Here is a 27498-nt window from a genome sequence, read left to right as displayed (position 1 = left end):
AACAACTAGAGATGTTCGGAGATAGTATCTTCAGTCAATTATTGCTTGTTCGTCAAATACCCAATGACAACAAAACGCACTCTACTTATCCGTCAAGGATAGTGCACCAGTTGATACTTCGACAATGCATCAACACCGACTACAGCGTTAGGAAGGGTGATAATAAGGTGACTTTATAAACAACATCTGTGATTTAGTATATGCTTTTACTATGATTTACCTAATGGTTAATATAATTTACTGAATGATTTACTATCTGTGAATGATTTACTTAATGGCAAGGTGACTCCGCATGAAGCTTGGTTCAAGATCAACAACCATGTTGTCAAATTCGGTTTGTCGGAATTCGCTCTTATGACGGGACTGAATTGTCGAGAATTCACTCCGGATGAGCTCGAAGAACACAATCGTGCAAGAGATTATACTCCGAAATCTATGTTTGCTAACAAATTTTTCAAGAAGATGAAAAAAGTGTCTACCCTTGAAGTGGTAGCCGCATTTTTAGGAGCCAGGGACGCAACGAACAATGAGAAGGTAATGTTGGCCAAATTGGTGTTTTTGGAGACAATCTTGCTGCCAAAACAAGAAAGGAGTAGCATCAACACTCGACACCTTGATATAGCCGACAACTCCGAAACATTTGACAACTATCCATGGGGGAGAGTGAGCTACGAGAAGCTTATAGAGTCGATCACAAATTGTGGTGATTCACTTCAAAAAATCACCACAGGATATAGTGTGCACGGATTCTCGCATGCTTTAGTTGCATGGGCGTATGAAATCCTTCCCTCTCTTGCCGAAAATCAATATGGAATCTGCCGTAATCCAAACGCAACTCCGCGTATCCTTCGCTGGCAGTTTTTGTATCAGGGCAGATTCAACTCCAAAGGGCTTGTGGAGAATGTATTTGAAAACAGCATGGTAAATAATATTTACCGTGACAGTTAATATTATTAACTATTATAAAATACATATATGACAAACGTGTTTTGTTTTTTAATCTGGTTGATTACAGGTTGTTGTTAAAGAAATTGTTCTAAGCGAAATGGAAAAGAAGGCACAATACATGGCGCCGTTTATTTCTCAAGATGCTAATGTTGAGGATGTACCTTCTTCAAGCACACACAAGGACTCTCCAAACAATAGTGCAAGAACAAGGGTACCGCCAACCTTTCCACAAACGGAAAACAGGGACAATGTTGCATTTATGACAATGTTGAACAAGGTATGTATTTTAATAGTTAATCAAATTTACCTCTAAGAAAATTTTAGTGAGTTAATCATATTTAGATGATCATGTTAATTTTGAAATCGTTGAACAAGGTTGCAAAATTGGAAAAGGGCCAATCAAAGTTGAAGAGGCAACTCAAGAAAGGCCAAAATCAATTTGAGGTTCAATTTGCTCAGATTAAAAAACAACTTGATGAAATACTAAAAGTTGTGTCGTCAAGCAAGAGCAAGGATGAAAGCGACCAATCTTTGGGAGACATCAACGCGGATCATGAATTCTCAGCTCATGTCGAAGCTGCGCATACCGAAAACATAACGGTTCTCATAAATATTTACTGTATATAATAAAAACTGTGAAGGTTAATACAATTTACTGTGCAGGTTAATCTTATTTACTGAAAATGTTTGTTCAATTAACACAGGAAAACGTGGTCGATGGTAACGCATGGACATTTCAAGAACCAATTCAAGAAGTTGTGGAGAAAGAGAGCACGTTTGGGGAAGCAACAACCAACTTGCCCTCGAACATTGTCGAGATCACCGTTGCTAAAGTCATAGACTCCCAAACTGAAAAGGTGCATTGGAAATAATCTAATTTACTGTTCCAGTTAATATGATTAACTGTTGGAATTTTTTTGTTTAATATATACAGGAAAATGAGAACGAAATCAACGAAGGGATGATTTCCATTCCAATTGTGGTGGCTGTTGAAAAGGAGAGCACAGGTGGGTCACCATCGATAGGTTGTGATAAAAACATGGCGGGGATCATCATTGACGAAGTGGCAGTGATCCAGACCGTAGAGGTAACCGTATTTATTAAGTTAATCTGATTTACTCTAAAGGTAAATATTATTTACCATGTCATATTTGTTTAATTACCTTTGGGCGATAACTTTGATAAACAGGAAATTGATGGCGATACCAACAAAGGGACATGTGTGAATGAAATATCAGAGATTGAGAAGAAAAGCACCAATAATATGGAGATTCGATCAAAGAGGAAGAATGATGATGAACAAGTAAATATCAAATTAAGATCAGATTTGCAAAGCTACACATATTTATGCAATCAATTTGTTTTTGCAGCAAGAAAATGCAATGGAACCCGAGGACAAACAGGAGCAGCCAAGAAGAGCAAGTAAACGAACTAAAGGGAAAGCAATAGCTACAAACTGTGAACAACAAGAACAGAATGCTGCAGGAATACTGGAGAAGAAGAGGGAGCGTAAACCAAGCAGCAAAACTACAACGCCATATACAACAGCTTTCGGGTCCGCGGCAGAGAAACCGAAGAAAAAAGACAAAGACGAGGAGCAAATAGTGGATGATGATGCAGATTATCCGTCGTTTAACCTCCATTTATCCCAAGTGTTTCGGAAGGATGGAAAATGATCGAGTATACCGATCATTATACAAAACATTATAAAGTCTTTTGCTTGTGTTTGATTATCAAGATATCAATTCACTTAGACAGTTAATGCTATTAGCCATTGAGCTCTTTTGTTTAACAATTGTACATGGTTTTGTACCAAGTTTCATGTAAGTAAATAATATTAACCCTGATAGTTAATTGTATTAACCATTTCCAAAAATTAACAAACTTTACTATAATGGTTCGATAGTCTTATACAGTAAATGCTATTAGCCATTGAGCTCTTTTGTTTAACAATTGTACATGGTTTTGTACCAAGTTTCATGTAAGTAAATAATATTAACCCTGATAGTTAATTGTATTAACCATTTCCAAAAATTAACAAACCATTGTACAACTGAATGAATCCATAAAGCTCTACAATATAATATGGAAAATATCAAATGATTAAGAAATTCCATATCAACAAGTTCAAAAATCCACTTAATTGGACATCAATGTAGATAATTTGTGTACTAAAATTTAGTCCATTAGACACGTTCGCTTGTTGTGGCCATTTCGTCCACATTTTCCGCAGTGTAGCTTTTTCAAATTCTCCGAAGCTGATTTGTATCTTGCCTTCTTCGGCCTCCCAGCCTTTGCCCTACTATTCGGAGCTTTAATTGAGTCTTTATGATCTTGGGGGACATTCCATCGCGACCTATCTTCGATTGGGTACAAGCTTCCAGCATAAGTCGCTGCAAAATATTCTCTGGTATAATAAGGGGATACAAAAGACAGAGGATTCAATTTTTTCTTCCACATAGCAGCTATAGCATGAGAACAAGGGAACTCGTCCAATTGCCAATAGTAACACGTGCATGTTCTATTAGCTAAATTTACAGTTTCGTTTACTCCGTTATCAACCACTTCGAGATCATGCATGTTTATGGGTATGACCTGCAAGTAATAAATATCATAATTAACAAACAAAGGAAAGTAATTAATATCAGCTTGTATAGAAAATGCAGATATTCTGTTAGTAAATATTATTTCCGTAGTAGTAAATAATATTTACTATAAATATTTGTGACTGATCTTACAAAAGCAAAGGTACTGCAAAGGTACGCTAGTAATAAACTCACCGACATACAGCGAGCATTGTCCTCATTTGTCAACAAAATCTCAAAAGCTTTAGGAGTAAGAGATGTCGTCATAGAATTCCCAAAATCAGTGCGCTCAAAAAACCATTTCTGGAGTATATTTCTAAGCTCAATAATCAATTCTGAAACAGGCCAACCCCTTGCTTCTTTCAATCTAGAATTCATCGATTCTGAGATATTGGTTGTCATCAAATCGTAGCGCCGTCCAGGGAAGAGCGAACGAGACCATTTCTTTGGATCCGCATCCTCTAAATATTTCTTGATGCGAGGATCAATTTTGTTCAAGAGACTCAAATATTTCTCATACTCGGACACCGTATACGCCTTTGCACACCTTATGAAAAAGGGTTCAATTGCACCATGATGAAAATTAACCTTTAAGTTGCTCAATAGGTGTTGCATACACGCTGCGATTTTTGCTTCAGGAAATACACTAGAAACAGCCTTCGCGATCGATTTATGCCTATCCGAAATGACGACCATCGACTCACGCACGCCTATGGCCTCTTTCAACTTGAGAAAGAACCACTCCCACGACAAGTCATTTTCTGAATCAACTATGGCATATCCTATCGGAAATATATGGTTATTCCCATCCATTACCGAAGCAATAAGCAAACTGCCGCCATACTTCGTTTTTAGATGGGTTCCGTCAACCGAGATTACAGGTCGACAATATTTCCAACCCGAGATTGATGCTCCAAATGCTATGAAAAAATACATGAATTCTCCAATCGAATTGACATAATAATCTGTAAATGTACCTAACAAACCAAGAGTAAATCTATTAGTTAATCTGATTAACTATTGTGTCAATATTATTTACTGTACAACCACGAGATACATATTGATATAGATGAAGAAGCTACCTGGATTCTTGGACTTCATCATATCTCCAATGTAAGGAAGCAAAGAATAAGCCTCCTTCGGGCAGCCTCTTATCTCCTTAAGGCCATATGACGGGATTTCCATGCCTTGTAATAGGAAATATCGACTTGTAAGTCCGCCCTTGCTGTTGAAATGATGTCTTTTGGAGTAATGTGATCAGCACATACTTTCTCTAAATTACTTTTTAAGCAATGGCTAATCAGAGATGATGATGCTTGTCGGTGATCATTAGACACTATATTCAATCGATGGTCAATCGTGTGCACGTTCGAATATTTATGTACGGTCCAAAAGCCCATATCTTTAGACGAGACAGCGTTCATCATCCACTTGCAAGAACTAACAGAGCAAATCAGATTGTAGCGAGTCGTAGATGACCTAGCAACTTTAAACTCAAAGTTGTTTGAAATAGCCAATAATTGCATGACTTTGATTATGTGTTCTTTCTTCATGAAAATTGAACCCTCGCCAAAGACTAATGATGATGTAAATTTATCAAAATTTACATCATCAACGATAGTCAAAGCTTTGGAAAAGCCAGCTACAATAAAGAATACGTTAATCAGTGAAAATTTACTATAATGGTTCGATAGTAAATAATATTTACCAATCGCCCTTCGATGGTAAATAATATTTACCAGATGAAAAAACCAACGTACCTGTCTCAGATTTGGCCAATTCCATGCTTCAAATATAGACACACAGAATATATATTCCAACGAAGTCGATTCTGAACAATATAAGAACAATATATGAAAATCTCAAATCGATGATCCTAAATATGTATTCCAACGACGCCATTTCAATGATCCTGGTTGTATAATCATGGAATCCATTAAAAAAAGCTAATTCAAACCTGCAGAAGAAATAGGAAACGCAAATCCAAGGAAGAAACTAGAAATCGCTGCCGTGAGATGCAAATCGCCTATTCTCTTCTCGTGCCGTGCTTTGGAAGAAAAAAATTGCCGTGATCGGAGAACGAAATGAGGAAGAGAGCACTTAAAACAGTTTAAAACAGTTTAAATGAAGGGTAATTTTGGCAGAATGAAAAATATGGGCTATTGCCCTAAATAAATAGATAGTTGGGCTATAATTTAAAAGCCACCTCTATAAGGAGGCTAATTGTTTACAAATCTCAAGAAAAAATAATGTTTTTTATCATAAAAAGGTTAAAAGAATTTTTTATTTTGCGTTAGTTATTCTCATCATATTTTATAAGACAGAAACATTTAATCTGTAATGGTCAAATAAAGCATCATAGGGAATTTAATCATAAATAGTTGAAAAGAGTAAAGACCACACTACAAAACACAAGCTAATGGTAACATATCTCTATCTCAACAAATTATCCACACTTATACATATATAGCTGATTATTTTAGGCTTACAATGGATTAACATTGGTCCGACCCAAATATATATTTCACACATTATAACATTATATAGAAGATCACACTAAAAAAAAAAAAAAAATTATAAAAACACTTAAATTGTCGCTTCCGATTTCAACAAACCAGTTGAGGCTTCAACCAAAGGATTTGGTCTTACCATTGGGCAATATTGAGCATAGCCTTGGAGATCGATCCACTCAATCTGGACCACAATCTCGCCGCTTTCCACGTCCCTCAGCCTCAAACGCATGTCTTGAATGATTTTCCCGTCTTTCCAAACACAAAAACTCTCCTCAGAAAGATAATTGTCTCGACTCGGCTCAACCTTCTTGACTACGTGCTCTTCGGGCAGGCTTTCCGAGCCAACGATGATGCCGAGGCATTCGGCCAAGGGTTTGATGTCAATCACTGCACTCCCCATCTCGTCGTCAAAGCTCAACGTGTCTTCATCGTACACTTTCTGTGGAGTAACACACACTTTTGATTGTTATTGCACAGTCAAATTTTATGCTGTAAGCTTTTTAATTTTATGTTTTGCTAGTTTTGTAACAATTGCGAAACTTTGATAATTTTTCAGAATATTAAGTTCGAAACGGCTAAATAGGTAAATTACTCAACAAATAATCACCGTAACTCAACCCAAAGAAGAAAAAAAATAAAAAATCAGGAGTTATTTAATAGATTGATTTCTTACCAGAGTGATTGGAGTCTCAAAGTTGGAGATAGAAAGGGTCAATTCGTCATTCCACTCCGGATTGCAGTTGTTGACAATCACTCGGGTCTTTAATTTCTGTGTAACAAGTCGTAAGATTTCCTTGTTAAGTCAATAGGATTAACTGGGGTTAAAAAAAGTTGATACTAAAAATATTTCTGAATGGACAATGCAACTTCAATTTTTAATATTATTTTAACTTCTTGTTTTATTAATTTAAGAGAGATATATCATATATCTACACACACGCAGCCGTACATACACGCTTAACACCTTTAATTCTAAAAATCATACAGCACTAAGTTTAGCTGGCTCTCAGATATTATTTGATAAGATATAATATGCTTAATTTGTTAGCAGAAAAAATTGTTCGACGTTACTGTCAATAGTTGAAAAGTCTTTTGTACCATTGAAAACTGTAGAAAGTATACCACCATTAGAGTTTAATTGTTGCTTTTATTAATTGTTGCTTTTAAGAACTTCGAGTAAATACTATATGAAGTTGAAGGAAGTAACTTAACCATTGTTTCACTTTCTAATAAGTACTTCTAGTAAATACATACATATAGAACTTCTAGTAAATACTATATAAAGTTGAAGGAAGTAACTTAACCATTGTTAATAAGTACTTCTAGTGAATACATACATATATATATATATAGTCAATCCCATCACTATTAAAAAATTTTGATGAAAAATTCTTGTTTTAACAACATAGATGAAAAAGCACATGAAAAATTAAAAGGCAAAAAAAATTCTAACATCGGACTTGTAGATGGTCATAATTATAGAGGGACGACGCAGAAGATATTATATATATATATATATATATATATATATATATATATATATATATATATTAACGAGTAAAGAGGATGTTTGTTCTGAATTTTTTTTTTATATATATCCTATGCTTTATATATAATATTTCTAACCAAATTAAATGGAAACGAAAAATGAAAATGAAAATTGGGATGAAATAAAAGAAACGAGCCTGATGATCCAGAGTAAGTAGGACATAAGGATCACTGGTTTGACGAGCATCACGAATTGCAAGGTTTATTCCTCTTCTCACTCTCACCCTCAGAAGCCCCATAAGACTATCCATCCTTATGCTCTCTCTCTCTCTCTCTCTCTCTCTCTCTCTCTCTAATGATTTACTCACAAACAGACACACACATGTATTATATAAACATCATATATATGACACTTCTATAATATGATGTAATATCTTAGATATCAGTTTTTTTATTATTTATCTTTAAGAATAATAGCAGAACCATTTAAAAACTTAAATTTACCAAAATCCAGTATATTCTCTTTATTCTTAAATTATGACTACCTATTTTTGTATGGTTACATTTTTAACTGTTTTTTCCCTTTCCTATTTCATTTCCTCCCTCTCTCCTCTCAATAAATCAAAGAGATTTGTAACTAACTAAGCCACTTTAAACATGTGATTTTGGATCTAGCCTATGTTTGACAATTTTTAGGGATATAGCCAAATGGCTTATGTGGCAATAATTAAGGTCTGATTTACCCTTATTTATTAATAAATTCGTCACTTTCTCTCTCATATTTTTGTTCAAATAATTTTTTTTTCATCAAAACTTCAAAAATTCGTATTTTTCTCATACGAACTCGAAATTGAGTGATTTCAAATCCTACAAATTCATGGCTTCGAGATCTTCAAAAATAGACCCAATGTGTTTGATGAAAAATTATGTTTAATGCATCATATTTACATTTCCATTTTTTTATAATTTTAAAAAATTTCCGTTATTTCCATATTTAAGGTAGATTTTTCTACATCATTGTATTAAACATTATTTTTCATCAAACACAATGGATCTATTTTTGAAGATCTCGGTGTCACGAATCCGTAGGATTTGGAATCACTCAATTTCGAGTTCATATGAGATAGATATGGTTTTTTGAAGTTTTTATGTAAAAAAAGTGTAGGAAAAAAATAGGAGAGAGAAAATTACGAATTTATTAATAAATAAGGGTAAATAAAACCTTAATTATTGCCACATAATCATGTTGGCTATTTCCCTAAAAGTTGTGAAACATAGGCTAAAAACAAATTTCATAGTTTCATTTTGACTATTTCGCTACAATGCCCTAACCACTCATATACGAAAAACATCAGTTTCTCTCTCTTCTCCATATTTTCTCTTCTTTGTTTGATTTTTATCCTTTTTCCTCTTCTTCCATTCTAATTTATCTTTTTCTCTACGATGCGCTTCCAGCGATGGTCGTCTCTAGGCCAACGATGTCTTCGAAGTTGGCGTCTGTTAGAAAAAAGTTGTTATTCAAAGTTTTTCTTTTAATAAATGAAGACTTTTTATTGGTTGTTCTCTAAAAGACGAAATAGTTTGTTGTGGATGGGAGATCTAAGTGCGTAAGAGTCCCACACGGAACAAACACTAAGGAATTGAGCTGCTTATATATTTTCAAATTAATAATCATTATTAAATGCTAAGGAATTAAACTCCTTATATATGTTCTAATGAATTTTCTCTCTCGTGCCGCGTCCTCTGACATGAAGGTTAGTTTTTAGTATTCTTTTGAATGAACAAATGTGTCGTTCGCGACTATAACTGTCGTTCAAACGTACATGTACGACTGTTCGTCATTACCATTCGCGAACAGGTATGAATTCCTATATAAACCACGTTGGGTTTCTGGAATTCATCACTTGTTTTCGAACTTCTATCTCTCTTTCTAAAACTTCTCCAAAAATTTGTTCTTGCATACGTTCGGATTTCACTACATCTTCGTGCAGTCCGAATTCAGGCTTGTCGTATCCTGCGATATTCTTGTCTGTGACCTTCAAGACACTTTCAAGGTGCAAGAGATACTATGAGGAAATCGTATCTCATGCGTGATTCAAGGTCAGACGTCTTCAACTTCGAAGAATTACACAACAACAACTTTCTTTCCTGGACCTCGCTTCTCATCGTCCTTTGTTGTAGGTGCAAGTCTGACATCGGTGTCGATGGCGCCGGCGACCACGCGCTACAGATCGGGCGAGATCCGGCCGACGAGGTTCATTGCAATGCCGGTTCTCTTCCTTGCGAGGCGAGAGGATGACTGGAGGTCAAATTCATGTCGACATAAATTTGCTTTATAGAAAATAGTCCATCAAAAAGGACGACGAGAGGTCAAATTCATGGTTATAGAAATTTTAGGAAGGTATTTTATTTTAATTATATGCTTTTAGAACGCTTAGGATCTGAATGTTGAACGAATTTGAGTTAACAGCATTTGATCTTTATATAATTAATTTTAATGGTTGTTCATATATTAATGGTTCAACAATTCGTCTCCCACCATGTCGCTCAGACGCCACTTAATCGATTTGGAACTTTATTTGGGCAACTTTATTTGGAACCTTGATTTTGGGCGTATTTTTTTGGATCCTTAATTTTAGTTTGTTGAGGATTCCTATGTATACTCATTTCAAGAAAGTTATGTGATATTAATTAAGAGCTACGTTATTGTAAAATTGGTTTTTGTTTGGTTCGTGAAAATGAGATGTTATATTTTTATTGATATTAATGTCAATAAATTCTTAGATTCTCTAAAAATTTATTGACATCTCAAAATTTATTGACATACATTTCAATAAATCTTCAAAGAAATTATTATCGGCCCGACCTTCGATCGGGGCCAATCAGAGGCAAAGCAGCGATCGGACTTACCCCGGCCATTGATCGGCCCATGGGTCGGCCTGGCCAAAGGTCGGCCCAATAGCCTCGGCCCAAGACCAAGCTCGGCTATCCACTGCCATCCGCCTGATGGCCTCGGCCTCCCGAGCTCGACCTCGGCCTCGCGGGCTCGACCTCGGCCTCGCGGGCTCGACCTCGGCCTCGCGGGCCCGACCTCGGCCTCACGGGCTCGACCTCGGCCTCATGAGCCCATGATATCCTCGGCCATCCTAGGCTATCCTCGGCCGAGCCTATGCTATCCTCAGCCAAGGGCCGAGCCTGTGTTATCCTCAGTCAAGGGACCCACCAATGACGCCATCCTATGCTATCCTCGGCCGAGCCTATGCTATCCTCGGCCAAGGGCCGAGCCTGTGTTATCCTCGGCCAAGGGGCCCACCAATGACGCCACCCTATACTATCCTCGGCCGAGCCTATGCTATCCTCGGCCAAGGGCCGAGCCTCTGTTCTCCTCGGCCAAGGGGCCCACCAATGGCCCCTTGGTCGCCTATAAATACAAGAGGCCCTCCCCCTTCAAAGGTAATCCATTCTTGAGTATTGAAACGCTGCCGAACTCACCTCTCGCTCGTTTCTCTCAAGTCTCGGCCCCTAAACACTTAAACCCTTTACAAACCACCTCACTCCTACTAATGTTGAGCGTGGGAGAGGTAAACAGGGGCAACCCCCCTGTTTTCCCTATGTAGTTCACACCTTCCCGCTTGCTTTTCAGGTGCCTGGACGAAGTAGACATCACCGACAGCTAAGGGACGACTTGGGCCACCAAGTCCGACACGCTCGAGCCCGAACGCGACCACTCGGTCCGGTCTTGGGTCAAACCGTTCGGGGCTCCTAAATCGTTGTCCGAAAACGACCGACAACATTTTGGCGCTAGAAGGAGGGGAACACCGACCTTAGCATGCCCTCCCTTCCATTCCACATTCTCACTACTCTTACGACTCTCGAGAGATGAGTCGCATTCCAGCGGCCTCCGCCGGCACTCGAGCGACGAGCCCAAGGTACGGTCTCCGGAGCCTCGCTCACCGTCTTGAAGGGCAACCTCGTGATAACGAGAGCCAGCCCCAAACCCCGACGAACGACCCCGAGGCCCTGCTCCGAGAGGACACGGCTCGGCGGCTCGCAGAGCTTCTAGACCGTCCCGGCGTCGACGACTCGCTCATTGCCGATCTCCTCGGCTACGATGTCGAGGATCGATCCGCCCGTAACGACTCCGACCCCGACTATGTGGGGGAGTCGAGGACTGACGAGGCGACTCCTAGCCTCGCCCATTCACGGCCCGAGAGGCCCGATGATGCTTTGGCCGGTCCGTCGCGTCCGGCGCGACGACAGGCACGGTCACATTCCCGGGGACTCGTCCCCTCGGTGTCTAGAGGAGGTCGGACACGGCCCCTCATCGAAGAGAGAGCGACTCTGGGCAATGATGGGGCCGATAGCTGAAGCGCTCGCCGCGCGGCCCGACCAAGGGCGAACTCGCCCCATCGCGCGCCGAGCGTGGACGTTAGAGAGCGCTTGACGGCGCAGAGAAACTCCCGAGGGGAGGATCTCCGCCAAAGGCTCAACTCTCGGAGGGACGCGCTCCCCGCCGCAACTCTCGGCCAACCTCAGGCCAATATCGTGGACCAAGCGTCCAACAAGCGCCAGCCGGCGACTCCCGTGGCCCCGGCGGTCAGGCCTGCTAACGGGCTTGACATGGTCACGATGATTCAGAGCCTCCAAAACCAAATCATCGAGATGAGGGAGTCGGGGAGGCAGAGGCCGTATGGGGGGATCGAGGAATCATACTCTCCCTTCGTCGCGCAAATCCTCGCACAACCTTGCGTGGGGAATTTCAAATTGCCGTCCATCCCTCCCTATGATGGCCGGACTGACCCGAACTTCCACATCCAACACTACGAGACGTGGATGACAATGCAAGGGCAGCCGGACGCGACCCTATGCCAAGCCTTCAGCCTAACCCTCACAGGGTCGGGCTTTGAGTGGTTCCGGAGCTTGAGACCCGGGAGCATCCCGTCCTTCCGGGCTTTGCAAGGGGCTTTCCTTGCCCGCTTCGCCACGCTCGTGGCGTAAAAGAAGTCGAAGACCCACCTCCTCTCCATTCGGCAAGGGAGACACGAGACGTTGAGGCAATACCTCGCTCGCTTCACCGAGGAGTCTAGCAAAGTCGAGGGGTTCGACGACAAGGACGTCATCACGGCGATCACCGAGGGAGTTGGCACGGGCGACTTCCTCAAGTCCATTGTTGGGAAAGTCCCGCGGTGCATGGCGGAGCTGATGACGAGAGCCCGCACGTATATGGGAATCGAGGATTACCTCGATGGCCGAGATGGCCGGAAGTCAGGGGGACAAGGTAGCCGACGCCGCGACGACCAAGATGGAGATCGTACCGACCCTCGAAAGAGGAGGAACAAGGGAGGCCAGGCCCCTAACGGCCGCTCCCTCCCCGGGCCGAGACCGTCACACGTCGATAGCTTCCGAAAGTTATCGACGTTCACCCCCTTGAACACCCCACCGGAGCGGATCCTAGCTCTACACCGCGACAAGCTAGGGAGCCCCACTCCTCTCACAAAGGATCCTGCAAAGAGGAATCAAAACAAGTTCTGCGAATACCACCAAGATCACGGGCATCTGACGTCCGAATGCTATCAACTCAAGCGTCAGATCGAGGCCTTGATTCAAGACGGGAAACTGAAAGAGTACATCCTTAGAACGATCGGGACGGCCGCGACGCACGGTGAGCGTCCGCGGCAGGAAATGAAAGGTCTGGCGACGGTGACCGTCACGGACCGAGCAGCAATCGAAGAACCGGAGAGCTCACAACTGCACGTCGTGGGCTCAATCATGGGCGGCCCGGAGTTTGGGGACTCTTTCACGCAAAGGAAGAAGTACGCGCGTGAAGTTTCCCAAGGGAAAATAGCGCACTACATCAACCATACGTACGAGGCTCCTCCTCCGGCCCCGTTCGAGTCCATGTTCTTCACTGGCCAAGAGGCGGCGCGAGTCCTCCACCCACACAACAACGCGATAGTCGTCTCAGCCCCGGTCGCCAACAACCTCGTCCGGAGAATCCTAATCGACAATGGGAGCTCCACCGATATAATCTTCAAGGCGGCACTGGACAGGATGGAGCTATCCGGGATGAGACCGACCCCGATCTCGACTCCGCTCTTCGGCTTCTCCGGGGAGAGGGTCATGACGGAGGGAACCATCGACCTCCCGGTGACCTTCGGGACACCGGGGGGGCTCGAGGTCACCCACATCGTATCGTTCTTGGTCGTGGACCAACCCTCCGCCTACAACATCATAATCGGCCGCCCGACCCTCAATCGGTTGAAGGCCATTTCGTCCACTTACCACCTGATGATGAAGTTCCCGACTGACAAGGGGATAGCCATGATGATGGGAGACCAATCGATAGCAAGGATGTGCTACATCCAAGGCATGGATAGGAAAGAAAAGGGAAAGATGGTGAGCACCGTCTTCCAGCTCGGGGACAAGTTCCCATGCGAAATAGAGGAAGGAGGAATCTTCGGAGAACTGAACCAGAGGGACGATGTCGGGCGTCGAAAGGTGGAGACACCGGACGACCTTGTTCCCGTCGTGTTGGACGATGCCAAACCCGACCAGGTAGTCAAGGTAGGCGCCCAGCTCCCATCCGAAGTCCGAAACCAGCTCGCCACCTTCCTCCGCAAGCACAAGGACGTCTTCGCGTGGACACACGCCGACATGCCGGGGATCGACCCCGAGATAATGGTTCACCGTCTCAACGACGACAAGAGAGTAGCCGAACGCGTTCAACCGCGACGGACGTTCAGCGGAGAGAGATACCAAGCCATCGGTGTAGAGAGGCGGAACACCTCAAGTGGGTGTCCAATGTGGTGATGGTCAAGAAGCCGAACGAGAAATGGCGGATCTGTATCGACTATAAAGATCTCAACAAGGCCTGCCCGAAAGATAGCTTCCCCCTCCCGAGGATCGAGCAGCTTGTGGACGCTACGGCGGGCCACAAGTTGTTGAGCTTCATGGACGCCTACTCAGGCTACAACCAGATCCGCATGCACGAGCCGGACCAGATCAAGACCACCTTTGTTACGAACCGCGGACTCTGCTGTTACAAGGTCATGCCCTTCGGCCTCAAGAACGCGGGAGCGACGTATCAAAGGTTGGTAAACCGAATGTTCGCCAATCAAATTGGCAAAACCATGGAAGTCTATGTGGACGATATGCTCGTCAAAAGCCTCAAGACCCACGACCACGTTCGAGACCTGAGAGAGATGTTTGCGATCCTGCGACGCTACAAGATGAAGCTCAACCCCAACAAGTGCGCTTTTGGGGTCGAGTCCGGAAAATTCTTGGGCTACATGGTTAGCCGCCGCGAGATCGAGGCTAACCCTGAGAAGATTAGGGCGATCGTAGAAATGAGGTCGCCGCAGAAAGTGAAATAAGTTCAGAGTCTGACAGGAAGGATCGCCGTCCTGACGCGATTCGTGTCCAAAGCCACCTACAAGTGCCAACCGTTTTTCAGGGCACTGAAGAAGACCGACGGTTTCGTGTGGACGGAGAAGTGCGAGGAAGCATTCCGCGAAATAAAAGCCTATTTCGCCTCCCCCCCGTTCCTTGCGAAGCCAAAGAATGGCGAAACCTTGTACATCTACCTCGCGGTTTCCGACAGGGCCGTAAGCGCGGTTCTCATACGCGAAGAAGACAAGGTGCAATGGCCGGTCTATTACGTTAGCAAGGTGCTCCTCGACGCCGAGACTCGATACCCGGAAATCGAGAGATTATCCCTCGCCCTTGTCATGAGCGCGAGAAAACTCCGACCCTACTTTCAGGCGCACCCCATTGTGGTCCGCACGGGGCATCCCATCGAGAAGGCCCTTCAAAAAGGGACCTCCTCTCGAATGGCTGTGTGGTCCCAAGAGTTGGGCGAGTACGGGGTCGAGTTCCAGCCGAGGACCGCCATCAAGGGCCAAGCCATCGCCGACTTCGTAGCCGAGTTCACAGGCGCGCCCTCGGCTGACGAGGGGGACAAAGGCGGTGAGGGCAGAGAAGACAAGGAGGACGACCACAGCGAGTCGTCGAAGAAGAGGACCAACAACCCGATAGGGCCGGTCTGGGACTTGCACGTGGATGGCGCGTCAAACGCCCGGGGGGCTGGCGCCGGCGTTGTGCTCACAAATCCCGATAGGGAAAAACTGAGATACGCCCTGCGGTTCGAGTTCAAGGCTTCTAACAACGAGGCAGAATACGAGGCTCTGATCGTTGGCTTGGAACTAGCAAGCAAGCTAGGCATCCAAAACCTGCGCATCCACTGCGACTCGCAGTTGATTGTGAACCAGGTTAAGGGCGACTACGCCGCAAAAGAGCCAAACATGGTCGCATACCTGTCCAAGACCCAAGAGAACCTAGAGGCCCTATCATGGTTCGAGATCATCCAAGTTCCTCGAGAGGCGAACGTGGACACTGACGCCCTGGCTCGCCTCGCGTCCGGGATAGACGAGGAGGGTAGCTAAAGATTAACAAGTCGGATCCGCGCACCGGACCTCCAACCCCCGCGAGACGCTCGCACACAATTCCGCGCCCCGCACGCCGATAGGCAACGGGGCGTCGGTAGATCGCGTCCGCGCACCGGACCGTCGATCTCGGAAGTCAAAACCCAAAACGTGACGCGCGTACCGACAAGTACCACGCTCACTGGGAACTGCAAGCTCGTCCCGATACGCACGCCGATAGGTAGCGTACTCGCCAGAAGATGAGCGCGACGGCCACCCAGCTCGCACACGCCGATAGGCAACGGGTCACGAATGGATGGCCGGGCTCGTGAGACACGCACCAACCACATCACGCGAATTGATTACGCTAAGCATGGCAAGTCGAGAAAATAAGACGCATAACAGACGAAAAAGCTTTAACTAAGGCAAACAATGTTGTACGAGCAATCCAAAAAGAAAAGTATGAGAGTACGGCAAACTTCTAACGGAAGAAAGACATAACAAAATTCCGGAAGAAAGCACGACGCAAGCGCTAAACAAGTGCGCGGAAAACCGAAGAAAACTCGGTTACTCCGAGCCGAAGTCGATCTGCTCTTCGTCTTCCTCGGGGCAAGGGGCGCCAAACCCGCCGATGGCTTCTCCGTCGAGTTGACGGTTCGTCGACTGGGCGGCTTCCACGGGGGCTTGGGGGCACAGGTCGTCCTCAGGCGGCTCGTCATCCAGAGGAGGAAACATGACGTCAAAGAAGGAAAACGTGGTCCCACAAGACACGTTCTCCTTCACTGTCGCATCTCGGACCCGTTTGGCTGCCTCATAACGGGCCGCCTCCAGCGCGAGGTCCCAGTCATCCTCCAAGTCCGTCTTGGACTGCACGGTGTCGTCTTTCTCCTCGGCAAGGATCTGCACCTCCGCCCGCAAAGTATCCCTCTCCCTCTCGGCCTTGACCCGGGAGATCTCACTCACTGACAGCCGAGCGTGGACGATGCTCAGCTCCTCGTCCCGGCTCGAGAGCGCCGCCTGGAGCTTCTTCGTCTCCCCTAAGAAGGTGTCGGCCGCCTGCTCCGCCTTCTCCCGAGACGCGTGCCCGGCCGTGCGAAGCAATTTCTCGGTCGCCGACTCCTCGCGAGCTCGCTTCAGCTCCTCCTCGAGTGCTTGAAATTCTCGAGCGGTGCGGGCTCCCGCTAGAGCGTCAGCCTGGGCGGCCGCCGTGCTCTCCTTGTCCTTCTCCATAATCTGCATGCGTCGTAGCAGGTCCCGGAGAATGCGACCGCTTCGCTCTTGACGTGCGAGCATCTGCAGAGACAAGTGATATACGTATAATCGAAATAAGTATAATGGTTACGCATGAGATAAGCAGGTGGATCGTACCTTTTGGGCATCGCCAATCCCATTTTGGAAATGCTCCAGATCGCTTGTCGTCAGCAAACCTTTGAAGTCCCGCAGAGAGGTCCCAAGAATCCCTCGGGAGCACTGATCCCTCAACTCCGCCGCCTCCGCCAGGAGCATCGAATCCGTGCTATCCGACACCGTCGATGTGTGGGCGCGCTTGTGGCCAGAGGGTGGCCCGAAGGAAGTCGACGACGACGGTCGCTTGTTAGAAGAGATCGCCTCGTTCCCCGCCCGCGGTGGCGACCCTCGGTGGCGAACCTCAGCTCGGGGGCAAGCCGCGGTCGTAGCTTCAGCGATATGTGCCACTTTCGGCACGTGTGCACGCGGCCAATGTCATTTGGGCATGGTATCTGAAAGAGAGAGAGACGACAGTAAGTTAAAACACACACGGTAAGTGTAATACAACAAAAAGCGCGATAACACGAGAGCGTGTGAACGGATAGTACCCCCCGCGTCGGGGGGAGGGGCGGACGAACCCCCCGCCTCTGATACAGGGTCCTCCGTAACCTCCACACCAAGACCAAAACACGGAGGTGCGTTGTCACAAGGCACGAACCACCCGGTCCTCGCCATTAGGTCCGGGGACTTGAACAGTGACCCCTGCCGCCTCGAATCCGGGATCACTTTGATGACGGATACAAGTTCGGAATCTTCTACATCCCCGACCGAGGGAAAGTCGACCACGGGCCCAAACGTTAATGGCGCCGTTCCGAAGGCCGACTCGGACACCCACACCCAAGGGTACCGATGCTTCGAGGTAACCTTGGTAACGATGGAGATGCGTTTCCGAGGGCACGCGCAATAGAAGCCCGGTTTCCCCGAGACCCCGCGAACGACCACGAGATCCTGGATATCGTCTGCGGTGACTGCTCGTTTCTTTGCTCGGTAGAGCATCATATGGCACGCGGCGACCGCCCGGTAGAAGGACGGAGACATCTGCGACGCATGCACCCCCAACCGAATCAATAGCTCTTGGATCACCGGTTGAAAGGGTAACCGTAGCCCCCCGCGAAGACTCGCCTCGTGAATGGCCGCGTGTCCCTTCGGAGGGCGAGTCGGGGGATCGTCGGGCAACGGCCTCAGGATCGACACCGAATCCGGGATGCCGTAACGCCTCCTCAAACTCGTGAAACTGACGATCGAGAGCGAGATCGGGACATCAACGCCCGAGCAGTCCAAGTCGCCACAGATTACAGACCCCTCACGGCGGCCGCCCGAGCCACCCGGCCCTGTCTTCCCCTTGTCCGGCCCGGCAGCGGGCCCACTGTCGGTGCCCGGGCTCTTTGGGCTCTCGCCCGACCCATTGGCGCTTGCGCCTGGCCCGGCGGCATGGCCCGGCTCGCCAGATGGGACACCACCGACCCCTAGGGCTAGGGCAACTAGCGCCTCGGCCGCCGCCCCCAGGCCGGCGCTGCCGGCAACGACGCCGCCCGCCTCCGATCGACCTCCACCGGCGCATCCCTCCTCGGGGGAGGCCGGGCCCAGAGTATCCGGGCCTCCCTCGCCGCCGCCCGCTTGCCAGACAGTCCCGACATCGCCACCCGGGACCGGCGCGACTCTCCCAGGGCGAGCGCTCCACCAACGCAGCTTGGGCCTCTCCCGGCAACGCCTCCAGCACAGACAAGGCCGACGGGGGTCGGCCCACTTTCTCGCGGACTCACCTCGGCGGGCGCACATTCCCCAAGGTCGCGTGCGTCCCCGACGACGTCGGGGTCCCCTCTGGCGATGTCTCCGGTGCGCGTACCCTCCTCCACGTCGGCCAGCCACGCCTCGACCGAGCGAAGATCGCCTCCAGCCATCTCAACCGACCTGTTGCCCGAAGGCGGTGATGGGGGCGCTGCGTTTTGGGTATCCACAGGGGATGAGAATTGCGCCCAAAGGTCGTCTAGGTTTACGTCTTGATTCCCGAGCAGAGGGAAGAGGTCATCTTCAACGGACCCACGCCCCGATAGGTGGTTGGTAGGGACCATTGGCACGTGTAGCGGGGCAAAAACGAAAAGAGACCAGAGAAAGGAAAAATAAATAGAAAAAGAGGCTCGAGACAAACCTGTCGCGATGGGTCGCTCCGATGGGCCGACGATGACGGGAATCTTGAGTTTACCGCATGAGCTTCACTCGACGATAAACTCGGGGGGCTAACGTTATCGGCCCGACCTTTGATCGGGGCCAATCAGAGGCAAAGCAGCGATCGGACTTACCCCGTCCATTGATCGGCCCATGGGCCGGCCCGGCCAAAGGCCGGCCCAATAGCCTTGGCCCAAGACCGAGCTCGGCTATCCACGGCCATCCGCCCGATGGCCTCGACCTCCCGAGCTCCACCTCGGCCTCGCGAGCTCGACCTCGGCCTCACGGGCCCGACCTCGGCCTCACGAGCTCGACCTCGGCCTCATGAGCCCATGATATCCTCGGCCATCCTAGGCTATCCTCGGCCAAGGGCCGAGCCTGTGTTATCCTCGGCCAAGGGGCCCACCAATGACGCCACCCTATGCTATCCTCGGCCGAGCCTATGTTATCCTCGGCCAAGGGCCGAGCCTATGTTCTCCTCGGCCAAGGGGCCCACCAATGGCCCCTTGGTCGCCTATAAATACAAGAGGCCCTCCCTCTTCAAAGGTAATCCATTCTTGAGTATTGAAACGCTGCCGAACTCACCTCTCGCTCGTTTCTCTCAAGTCTCGGCCCCTAAGCACTTAAACCCTCTACAAACCACCTCACTCCTACTAATGTTGAGCGTCGGAGAGGTAAACAGGGGCAACTCCCCTGTTTTCCCTTTGTAGTTCACACCTTCCCGCTTGCTTTTCAGGTGCCTGGACGAAGTAGACATCACCGACAACTAAGGGACGACTTGGGCCACCAAGTCCGACACGCTCGAGCCCGAACGCGACCACTCGGTCCGGCCTTGGGTCGAACTGTTCGGGGCTCCTAAATCGTTGTCCGAAAACGAGCGACAACAGAAATTTCAAGATTCTTTGAAGATTTATTGACATCCAGAAATTTATTGACAAACATGTCAATAAATCTTTAAAGGAAAATTATTTCCAAATTTTAAAAAAAAAAGAACTCAAAATCATAGTTTTTTTAGTATTGCTCGAAATTATTTCATCAAATTTTATTTTTTTAAAAGCCTCAAAATTTCCAAATTTTAAATAAATCTTCAAAGAAAAGAAATGATTAATGAGGGTTATTTTGGTAACAAAAAATTTCTCTCTAATATGTCACGATCGTAGTTTTGGATTAAAATAAATTAATGGATTTTGGTCCAAAACTATCGATATACTCATAGTTTTCATGCAAATACAAGTTACAACTACATAATAATTGGGGTAAATATTTAGGTGAGAGTGTGATGGAGTTGGGGATGGTTGTGACTTGGGGGATTTGAGTTTGGAAGTGGTGGTTGTCGTTATTTGGATTTGAGGGTGATTCGAGCTTGGGATCAGCACATTGGTGGTTATCTGGTATTGATTCGCGCTCTGAGATTGAGAAAGATAAAAACAAAAACAAAAACAAAAACAAGTGATATCAACGATGTGAAAAGATTTTTATTCTTATTTTAATACTATTAATAACCGCGACAAGTCAGGATTGTTGTTGAGGCAGGAGGCTGGTATACAGTATTTTTTTTTCTTTTTATTAATTTTGGGATTTTTTTTACAGTTGGATACTTTATTAATTTATTGTTTTTTTCAGATGAAAACGACAACAATTGATTCATACCTTAAAAGAAAATATACAAAACCTATGCTACCCTTAGTCATGTACATAGTGAAGATCGTGCTCCAAAATTACAAAGGGTTGAAGTTGATGACAAGTTTGATATCAAGAAGTTAGAACGAGTTAGAACGTGATCCGAGCTTATTACCGCAAATATGGAAGTATGCAGGTGATAAACGTGATGAAATTCGAGGAGTGTTTATAAAGGATGGTCTGTATCAGCCTATGCTTTCCGGGTATCGAAAATCAGGTGAAAAACATTCACTAAATTTTCAACCATCTTTGTTTACACGTTTTCCAACAAGGTTATATTATTCTCCTACAGTAGATGCTATATTTTGTCTTCAGTGTTTTCGTTTTCATAAAGAAGATGGACCTTCAGGATCTAATGCATTTAATGTTAATGGGTTTCGGGTATGAAATGAGATTGGAAGAAAAAATTGTTCACTTTTGGCACATATTGAAAAAGATCAGAATTCGCCTCATCAACATGCCCTGAATGCTTTCCTGGATCTCATGAGTGCATGCTATACATCACCAAAAATACGGAAGCAAATATTGCATGTCTTGGCATCCAAACTGAAGAATTATATCCAGGAAGAAATTGGTTGTGCAAAGTATTGTATAATTGTGGATGAAGCTCAAGATGAGTTTAAAAAGGAGCAAATGTCACTCGTATTGAGATTTGTTGGCTTAGATGGTTGCGTACATGAGTGATTTTTGGGGTTGCTCCACGTAAAAGAAACTTGAAAGCTTATGGTATGAACCGATATTTTATTATGAGCCTTAAGCACTGCTTAAATAGGCGAGATACAATCAGTTACAATCTAGGAAATCTCGGAAAGAATAAGCTAAATAATGCTAGAATATCTTACTAACTAAATATAGAATATACACAATAACAGCTCCTATTCTACCGAGTAAATACAGATTATTTACAATATTAATTACAGATTTCTTCAGTCCCCCTCAAGTTGGCAAATATATATCAAAGATGCCTAACTTGGAAATCATCTTCGCAAACACTGGTCGAAAAAGTCCCTTTGTGAGGATGTCTGCAGTCTGATCGGCTGTTCTCACAAAAGGAATACAAATGATGCCAGCATCTAGATTCTCCTTTATGAAATGTCGGTCCACTTCAACATGTTTTTTACGATCATGTTGAACTGGATTATGAGCAATGCTTATTGCTGCTTTGTTGTCGCAAAATAGCTTCATTAGTAGGTCAATCTCCATCTTCAATTCTTCAAGCACTCTTCTTATCCACAGTAGCTCGCATACGCCATTAGCCATCGACCGATACTCTGCCTCAGCACTGCTTCTTACCACAGCGCCTTGTTTCTTGCTTCTCCATGTCACGAGGTTACCCCATACGTATGTACAATACCCGGAAGTGGATCTTCTATCCACATCGGATCCTGCATAGTCAGCATCGATGAAGGCTTCTACTTCTTTCTTCCCTCCTTTTCTGAACAAGAGACCTTTTCCGGGGTAACTCCTCAGGTAGCGTAGTATCCAGTTTGCAGCTTCAAGATGTTCCTCGAAAGGGCAGTGCATGAACTGACTTATCATGTTCACATCAAAGGCAATGTCCGGCCTTGTGTGTAATAAGTATATAAGCCTGCCCATTAGTCGTTGGTACTGTTGCGTATTGACAGGAACTCCCTCTTTGATATTCCCCAGCTTCAGGTTTGGATCTATCGGAGTGTGGGCCGTTTTACACGCACTCATTCCAGTATCTTGAAGCAAATCAAGAATGTACTTCTGCTGTGACACTGCAATTCCTACTTTGGACCGAGCGATCTCCATTCCCAGAAAATATCGCATTTCTCCCAAGTCGTTTAGTTCGAATTCAGTAGCAAGCTTCATTTTCAATTTCTCCATTTCTTTCAGATCATTTCCTGTAAGAATTATGTCATCCACATAAACAATCAAAATTGACATTTTACCGTCATTTGAGTGTTTAATGAAGAGGGTATGATCTGATTGAGATTGCTTGTAGTCTTGTCGCTACACGAACTGAGTGAACATGTCAAACCAGGCTCTTGGAGATTGTTTCAGCCCATACAATGCCTTTTTCCAATCTGCAAACATTAGAGGCGACTTTCTCCTCGAATCCCGGAGGGGGACTCATGTAGACTTCTTCCTCAAGTTTCCCATTAAGGAAAGCATTCTTCACGTCCAGCTGTCCGAGAGACCAGTCTAGGTTTGTAGCAATATAGAGCAAAATCCTTACTGTATTTAACTTTGCAACCGGAGCAAATGTCTCCATGTAGTCGATGCCATAGGTTTGCGTATAGCCCTTGGCAACCAACCTTGCTTTGTAGCGATCTAGACTCCTATCGGCATTGAACTTTGGTGTGAACACCCATCGGCAGCCCACAATCGGTTTCCCTTGAGGCAGCCCTTCAACCTTCCATGTTTGATTCTTCGCAAGAGCATTCATTTCTTCCATCACATCCACCCTCCATTTCGTTTCAGATAAGGCTTCCTGAATATTTTTAGGGACAACAATGGAGGACACTTGTGGTAAAGGCATTGAAAGACAGGGATAGACGATGGTTAGAGACATAGTTGGACATTGGATATATGGGATGCATGGTGCAAGATCTTTTTTCTTTTCTCAAGGCTATTCAGAGTCTACCTTTTCCTTACCTTTTTAAGAAACTTCCACCGGTTTGGTGTGAACACCCATCGGCAGCCCACAATTGGATTCCCTTGGGGCAGCCCTTCAACCTTCCATATTTGATTCTTCGCAAGAGCATTCATTTCTTCCATCACAGCCACCCTCCATTTCGGTTCAGATAAGGCTTCCTGAATAGTTTTAGGGACAACAATGGAGGACACATTTGTGGTAAAGGCATTGAAAGACATGGATAGACGATGGTTAGAGACATAGTTGGACATTGGATATATGGGATGCATGGTGCAAGATCATTTTTCTTTTCTCAAGGCTATAGGGAGATCAAAGTCAGAGTCTACCTTTTCCTTACATTTTTAAGAAACTTCCACCGGTTTGGTGTGAACACCCATCGGCAGCGCACAATTGGATTCCCTTGGGGCAGCCCTTCAACCTTCCATATTTGATTCTTCGCAAGAGCATTCATTTCTTCCATCACAGCCACCCTCCATTTCGGTTCAGATAAGGCTTCCTAAATAGTTTTAGGGCCAACAATGTAGGACACATTTGTGGTAAAGGCATTGAAAGACATGGATAGACGATGGTTAGAGACATAGTTGGACATTGGATATATGGGATGCATGGTGCAATATCTTTTTTCTTTTCTCAAGGCTATAGGGAGATCAAAGTCAGAGTCTACCTTTTCCTTACCTTTTTTAGAAACTTCCACTGGTTCGGGTTCATGATCGGCTGAGGGAGCAGTGATGTTCTCTATCTCTTGATTCCTGATCCTCTTTTTATAAAATTTGTCATACGGACTTAGTAGTTTCTTATTTTTTATTTCTCCGAGATTGTGAGGTGGTTCTTGACTTGTATCTATAGAAACATCATTTTTATCGATAGAGACATTTTCTTCAAAATTTTTATCCAAAACATGATCAATACTCGGATTAGGTATATTTTCAGATTCAATTCCGACCCTATTATCACCAATTTCATCAATTTTAAGAAAATCTAGGCCTAAACTATTTGTAGTGTCTTCATTTTGTCTCTCCCCCTGAAGATCACTACTAAAAAAGGCTTCATTTTCAAAAAAGACAACATCCATGGTAATAAACATTTTTCGAGTTATAGGATCAAAACATTTATATCCTTTTTGTGTAGGTGGAACACCTAAGAAAACACATTTTTTCCCTTTTGGATCAAGTTTACTTGCGGTCATGTCTAGATTTTTTATAAAATCGTGCATCCAAAAATTTTCAATGGCAAGGAGTTAATGGTACGAGAGTTAGGAATTATTTTGAAAACACATCAATAGGAGTTTGAAAATCCAAAAATTTTGAAGGCATGCGATTTATAAGATATGTTCCATGAAGAAGGGCATCTCCCCAAAGATATTTGGGTATTTTTGTTGAAAACATAATAGATCTTGTTACCTCGAGAAGGTGCCTGTTTTTTCTTTCTGCTATGCCATTTTGAGCTGGAGTGTCAATACAAGAACTTTGATGAATGACACCTTTCTCATCAAAAACATTTTGTAAAGTTTTCGAAAAATACTCTCGACCATTATCACTGCTTATCATTTTAATTTGTGCACTATATTGAGTTTGTACCATATTAAAAAAGGTTTTAAAAATGGTTTCAACCTCATTTAGCAAGTAAACCCAACTTATCCTACTGTGATCATCAATTATCGTCATAAACCACCTCTTTTTTTTTAATGTAGATACTCGAGAAGGTCCCCATATATCACTATGAATTAGTGAAAATGGAGATGTAGGAGTATAAAGCCGTGTAGGATAATGATTTTTGTGATGTTTAGCTAAAGCACATATATCACAATGAAATGAAGAAGGATCTTTATTTAAAAAGAGAGTAGGATACAACCTTTTTAAATATGAAAAACTAGGATGTCCTAGTCTAAAATGCATCAAATACACTTCTTTATTATTCATTGGAAAAGAAAAAATTTGAAAACAAGTCTGTTGACCTATTTTATTCACGTCCGATCCATCTTCAAGATAATAGAGACCATCATGTTCCTCAGCACTGCCAATCATCCTCCACGTTGTTAGTTCTTGAAAAACACAAGAATCAGGTAAGAAGATAGCACGACAATTTAGCTCTTTTGTGATTTTTTTCACTGACACAAGGTTCAGGCTAAACTTGGAACATGAAGGACTTTAGATAGAGAGATATTTGATATTTTACACTTCCTATTCCTGCAACTGGTGTAAGAGTACCATTTGCAACTTTAACCTTTTTATTCCCCGCACAAGGTTTATAGGATAGAAAAAGACGAGAATTTTCGGTTGTGTGATCTGTTGCACCTGAATCAATTACCCAAATATTATTTTCTTTTGAGCATAAAAAGGTAGATAGGGAACCTCCGAAGGAACACGAGGGAATATCAAAGTTTGAAGCCTTTTGAGAGAGTTGGAGGAGTTTTAGAAGCTGGTCTATCTGAGCCTTGGTGAAAGGTGGTTGTTCGGGTTGCACTGATTGCTCTTGAGAGGAATCGGCCATGTTAGCTTGTAAGGCTCTTTCCTTCTTCGTTCTGTACCCGGCCGGTTTGCCATGTATCTTCCAACAAGTCTCCTTTGTGTGCCAATATTTCTTGCAATGGTCGCACCACGGCTTCTTCTTCTCCTCGTTTTCTCGGGTAAACAAGGTTGATGTCTCTACTGTCCGATCAGTAGCTTCTCCACTACCACGCATGATCTTCCTCATGTTCTCTTCAATTCTGACTTCCGAGAAGACTTCTCGGATTGAGGGCAGCGGTCGTCTCCCGAGAATTCTTCCCTTCACTTCATCAAGATCTCGATTTACACCTGCTAAAAACACATATACACGGTAATTTTCTTCCCTCTTCTTCTGTTTGGCACAATCGGTTGCACTCTCCCAGGCATCTTCGTTGTATTGATCCAACTCCTGCCATAGCACAACCATCTCGTTGTAGTAGTTTGTCACATCTCGACCAACCTGCCTGGATTGCCATAGCTTTGTCTTCAACTCGAAGACCTGCGAAGCATTCTCTCGATCAGAGTATGTTTCTCTGACCGAGTCCCATACCTCTTTGGTGGTCTTCAAGAACATACGCGGTTTGGCTATTGAGGCCTCCATCGAATTGAGCAGCCACGCCATAACCAATGAGTTCTCTGACCTCCAGATGGTATATCCTTCATCTCCCTCATTCGGCTGCTTGACTTCACCTGTTAGGTATCCAAGCTTTCCTCTTCCGTCAATGGAAAGCTTCACGGATTGGGCCCACTCCAAGAAATTCTGTCCAGTTAATATATGCCCTGTGATGAGCATAGACGTATGGACTGTTGATGGTTGGGAAATTTCCATGGAGGAAGAGGAAGGAGTGTTTTGTGTTTTACTGTTTATCGGTTTTTCCATAAGGGAATCGCTCTGATACCATGAAAGCTTATGGTATGAACCGATATTTTATTATGAGCCTTAAGCATTGCTTAAATAGGCGAGATACAATCATTTACAATCTAGGAAATCTCGGAAAGAATAAGCTAACTAATGCTAGAATATCTAACTAACTAAATATAGAATATACACAATAACAGCTCCTATTCTACCGAGTAAATACATAATATTTACAATATTAATTACAGATTTTAAAGCATTGAATTTGAAAAAGGTATTTTCTTTATGCCTTCTCATTATAATCTTGATGTGCAGTGTACTCGAGGACAACGTTATGATGGTGCAAGTAACATGCGTAGAGAATGGAATGGTTTGCAAGCGTTAATTTTAAATTAATGCCCATACGCATATTATGTTCATTGTTTTTCTAATTTCTTGCAATT

The 27498-nt window shown here is 44.6% G+C and overlaps 4 protein-coding genes across 4 annotated transcripts; 1 reads left to right on the top strand and 3 right to left on the bottom strand.

Moving 5' to 3' along the window:
- The first annotated feature begins 1631 nt into the window (after positions 1-1631).
- On the top strand, positions 1632-2715 carry LOC149402294 (uncharacterized). The gene is made up of 4 exons (XM_089608308.1): positions 1632-1805; positions 1883-2035; positions 2138-2251; positions 2319-2715. Exons 1-4 carry the CDS (start codon positions 1632-1634, stop codon positions 2622-2624), a joined length of 747 nt encoding a protein of 248 aa, XP_089464434.1. The 3' UTR covers positions 2625-2715.
- A 411-nt stretch (positions 2716-3126) lies between these two features.
- LOC149402293 (uncharacterized) lies at positions 3127-4125 on the bottom strand. Its single transcript, XM_089608307.1, has 2 exons — positions 3729-4125; positions 3127-3543 (listed from the first exon to the last, which is right to left on the bottom strand). Exons 1-2 carry the CDS (start codon positions 3933-3935, stop codon positions 3127-3129), a joined length of 624 nt encoding a protein of 207 aa, XP_089464433.1. The 5' UTR covers positions 3936-4125.
- Positions 4126-5936: 1811 nt separating this feature from the next.
- Positions 5937-7941, bottom strand: LOC149402292 (protein C2-DOMAIN ABA-RELATED 7-like). The gene is made up of 3 exons (XM_089609551.1): positions 7732-7941; positions 6720-6815; positions 5937-6485 (listed from the first exon to the last, which is right to left on the bottom strand). Exons 1-3 carry the CDS (start codon positions 7843-7845, stop codon positions 6120-6122), a joined length of 576 nt encoding a protein of 191 aa, XP_089465677.1. The 5' UTR covers positions 7846-7941; the 3' UTR covers positions 5937-6119.
- Positions 7942-23086: 15145 nt separating this feature from the next.
- Positions 23087-26989, bottom strand: LOC149402291 (uncharacterized). Its single transcript, XM_089608306.1, has 6 exons — positions 26062-26989; positions 25886-26004; positions 24375-24467; positions 24048-24206; positions 23710-23868; positions 23087-23545 (listed from the first exon to the last, which is right to left on the bottom strand). The coding sequence occupies exons 1-6, from the start codon at positions 26987-26989 to the stop codon at positions 23087-23089; spliced, it is 1917 nt and encodes a 638-aa protein (XP_089464432.1).
- Positions 26990-27498: the final 509 nt, after the last annotated feature.

Source organism: Urtica dioica, chromosome 3 (assembly GCF_054948205.1).
Source record: "Urtica dioica subsp. dioica isolate 48M chromosome 3, U.dioica_male_clone48M_v1_H2, whole genome shotgun sequence".
Classification (NCBI taxonomy): Eukaryota; Viridiplantae; Streptophyta; class Magnoliopsida; order Rosales; family Urticaceae; genus Urtica; species Urtica dioica.
The sequence above is the reverse complement of the archived record's forward strand: the minus strand, read 5'-3'. Positions and strand labels throughout refer to the sequence as shown.